Here is a 3,362-nt window from a genome sequence, read left to right on the forward strand (position 1 = left end):
TCAGTCATTATATTGACCCCCAACTCCACCTTTCAGTCATCAATTTAAGCCTAGCTGTCCGTCTCCCATAAAGTTTCAGGTGCTATTGATTCATCCTTTGTAGGTAACTCCAAGAAATTGCTATTTTAAAAAAGAATTTATTTGCTTTTCCTTCCTCTTTGAGGCCATGACAACATAAAACATGGATTTTTTTCCCTCATTGACCCTAAACTTTATGTTTTACAGACCTCTACAGACCTCATTTGTTCAAAACTTTTTTTTAAAAACATGTTAGAGACTCATTCTGTTTATGTACAAGATGAAAAAAATGAAACTCAACTTCAAAAATGTCTCTTATGTCAGCAGTGATTTGTGTTATTCTTCGTTTATACACTAAAGAACAACCTGTATCCATAGCAACCATAGAACAACCTGTATCTATAGCAACCATAGAACAACCTGTATCTATAGCAACCATAGAACAACCTGTATCTATAGCAACCATAGAACAACCTGTATCTATAGCAACCATAGAACAACCTGTATCTATAGCAACCATAGAACAACCTGTATCTATAGCAACCATAGAACAATCTGATGGTCTGTCTGTGCATTACATACCTCACACAAGTGGTAAAGATTGACCTAAAAGTTAAATGGGTTCCATAGATTTAGTTTTTAACCAGATATCATGACACTGACAGTTGAGCAGACCTACAAAGGGTTAAATGAACACTTAACTATCGGCTACAGTAAACTACACAGTGTGTGAGAGAATAGGGATTAAATGAAAGTCCATCTTTAACATAATACGCTTGAGGACAGTCGTACAAATTATGTTCATAAACTAAAGATTCAACCAAGTTTAAAAACACAACTCAGCCGTGATTCGCTCCTTCTCTTTCTGTAACGGTCCTGTCATGTCTGAGTAAAGCCCAAAGGAGCATTAACCTATGTGTTAATGCCAAAAAAAGTCATTTACATACATACATACATATATCTAACAAATAGAATAAACCAACATGTATTCTGTCTGAAAAGGGCCTCACTTCCCCAGTTTCCCCCCTCACACCTCCATCCACACCAACATGGGGATTTTGTGGAATTAGGAAAGCAGCCAGGATCAAATAAAACATGAGACTGTGTGTGAGTGTGTGTGTGTGTGTGTGTGTGTGTGTGTGTGTGTGTGTGTGTGTGTGTGTGTGTGTGTGTGTGTGTGTGTGTGTGTGTGTGTGTGTGTGTGTGTGTGTGTGTGTGTGTGTGTGTGTGTGTGTGTGTGTATTTGGGTAATGTTGGTGGACGTGGAAAGCTGCCCGCTCTTAAGTGTTGTTTTACTTGTTCACAGTTCCCATGGTCACCTCAACTGCTCCCTTCTCTCCCGGTAAGATTGTTACCCTCCAGCCTCCTCCTCCTCTTCCTCTTCCTCCTCCTCCTCCTCCTCCTCTCCCTCCATTATTATTTTTGTATGTTTTTTTTCCAGCTCAAAGCTTCTCTTCTGTCTCCGTGTTCACGCTTTCACCGCTAACTTCTGTCTGTGACAATGAAGCATCGGGAGAACCGCCGCGTATACATTATTTATGATTTTTCATGCAGGGAATCCATACTAGGACTGTCTTTGGTTGTTCTAGCAGATCTTTTGGAACGGCCTGTGGGCATATTAAATATTCTGTTTGATATATATATACAGAATATATATATATATATGTGTGTGTGTGTGTGGAGAGAGAGAGAGGAAAAATCATAACAACAGCTAATCCAAGCAAGCCATATAATACTTGTAATGATACCAAATGCTCTCCAGTTGTAAAAAACATTATTTGTTCATCTCCAAACACAAAGCACTAAAAACAAACAGTGTGTCTGTACTTTACAGACTTTTCCAGACAGTTTGGTGTTTTTTTTAAGGTTTTTTTAATAGTAGGATTTTTTACTTTACCAGGCAGAAAAATAAGGAGAGGGGCATTATTATGGGGCAATTTTCTGACTTTGTCTGAGCCGTCACTTCATACCATAAAAATCTTCATTGGCCTGCGGGGAATACAACCCGCCTATTAAAAATACACCAAAAAAAAGGGGGAAAAAAAGTGAAATATGTCTCTGAGGGAAAAGATACTGCTGCTTGTTTTATTGTTTACTGCTTAACTTTCTAATTATTTACTGAAAACATCATCAGACGTCATATTTATCGGACATGTGACACACAGACTGACACAGTTTGACCCCACTATAATATTTATGAGGTTTCCTACACACACTTAGCAGCGAGTGTGTAAGCGCTATTTTTAAGATTGAGTTACATCACTCACAACGACGTCATCTTTGTCCCGTTGTTACTCAGGATTACTGGATTCATGCTTCATTTAATACCATAAAAAAAGCCATAAAACAGGCATCACAGCAAGTTTGTAAAGGCTCAAAAATGTTTGGTAGTTTGGTAAATGCCCAAAAATAAAGAAGTTTGTAAAAGACTCTTTACAGTATCTCCTCATAATTAGTTTTTACCAAATTTGTGCACAACAAATCATTATCAGTCACACATATACAGAGAGATTAATCCTTAATGAAGCTTTCAGAGAGAAGAGAGAGTTTATAATGCAGTTTTTACACATAAAAACATTAAATGTGAAGGATTTTTTGGATTTTTTTGAATAAATATGTATCAGATCAGCACTCAAATGTTTTTAAGAAGTTAAAAAATGAACCTTTTTTTATATATTCTGGGTCACGTGAGGAGAAGTCATCAAATTTCAGGCTAAAAGTAAAATGTATTTCAGGTATTTACTGCTCTCAAATGTAAAAAATGGGTCAAATATCCCCATGAACAGTATAAGAGGGTTAAAGTTTGCTCTGGTTTTGTGTTTCCTCTCCAGTCGAACGTTAAGTCCAGACAGAAGACAGATCATAAAGATCGATCTGTGGTCGATTCTGGAGCCGTTTTTAATCGTCATCTTGCAGGATTGTGTCCAAATATCATTTAATAAGACATCAATTATTCAACAAACCAAGAAATAAAAGCAAAGATAGTTTGGTGCAGTGATCTAAATGTGTCCCGATGTCACCCTGAAGGCTTTTTAAAAAAAACATTTTCAGACGTTTTGACATGTAATAGTTGTAAATAAATAAGAAAAACGAGATAACGATGGCTGGATTATATTTAGCTGCTTCTGTCTGGTGTTGAGCGTGCGTGCTGACTTCCCTGACTGATCGGGACACTCGTTAATGTTATAAGGAACAGCTGTGGTTCAGAGGAGGGAGCATTTATACATTTTACTGCCAAAAGAAGCAAAATGTTGGGGTTGGGGTGTTGAAGGGGACAAGAGGGAAGGGGGGGGGGGATAATGCAGATCCATTTCTTCTTCCTGTTTCTTCTTGTTCCACCTGTC

General features: G+C 37.7%; 1 protein-coding gene across 1 annotated transcript in view; it reads left to right on the forward strand.

The window, feature by feature from the left end:
- Positions 1 to 3,362, forward strand: part of mcama (melanoma cell adhesion molecule a) — a 30,493-nt gene that overhangs the window by 23,020 nt on the left and 4,111 nt on the right. The window contains exon 13 of the mRNA XM_062432557.1: positions 1,325 to 1,360. Coding sequence (XP_062288541.1) covers positions 1,325 to 1,360 — 36 coding nt within the window. The remainder of the gene's footprint in view (positions 1 to 1,324; positions 1,361 to 3,362) is intronic.

This window comes from Scomber scombrus, chromosome 14 (genome assembly GCF_963691925.1).
Source record: "Scomber scombrus chromosome 14, fScoSco1.1, whole genome shotgun sequence".
Taxonomy (NCBI): Eukaryota; Metazoa; Chordata; class Actinopteri; order Scombriformes; family Scombridae; genus Scomber; species Scomber scombrus.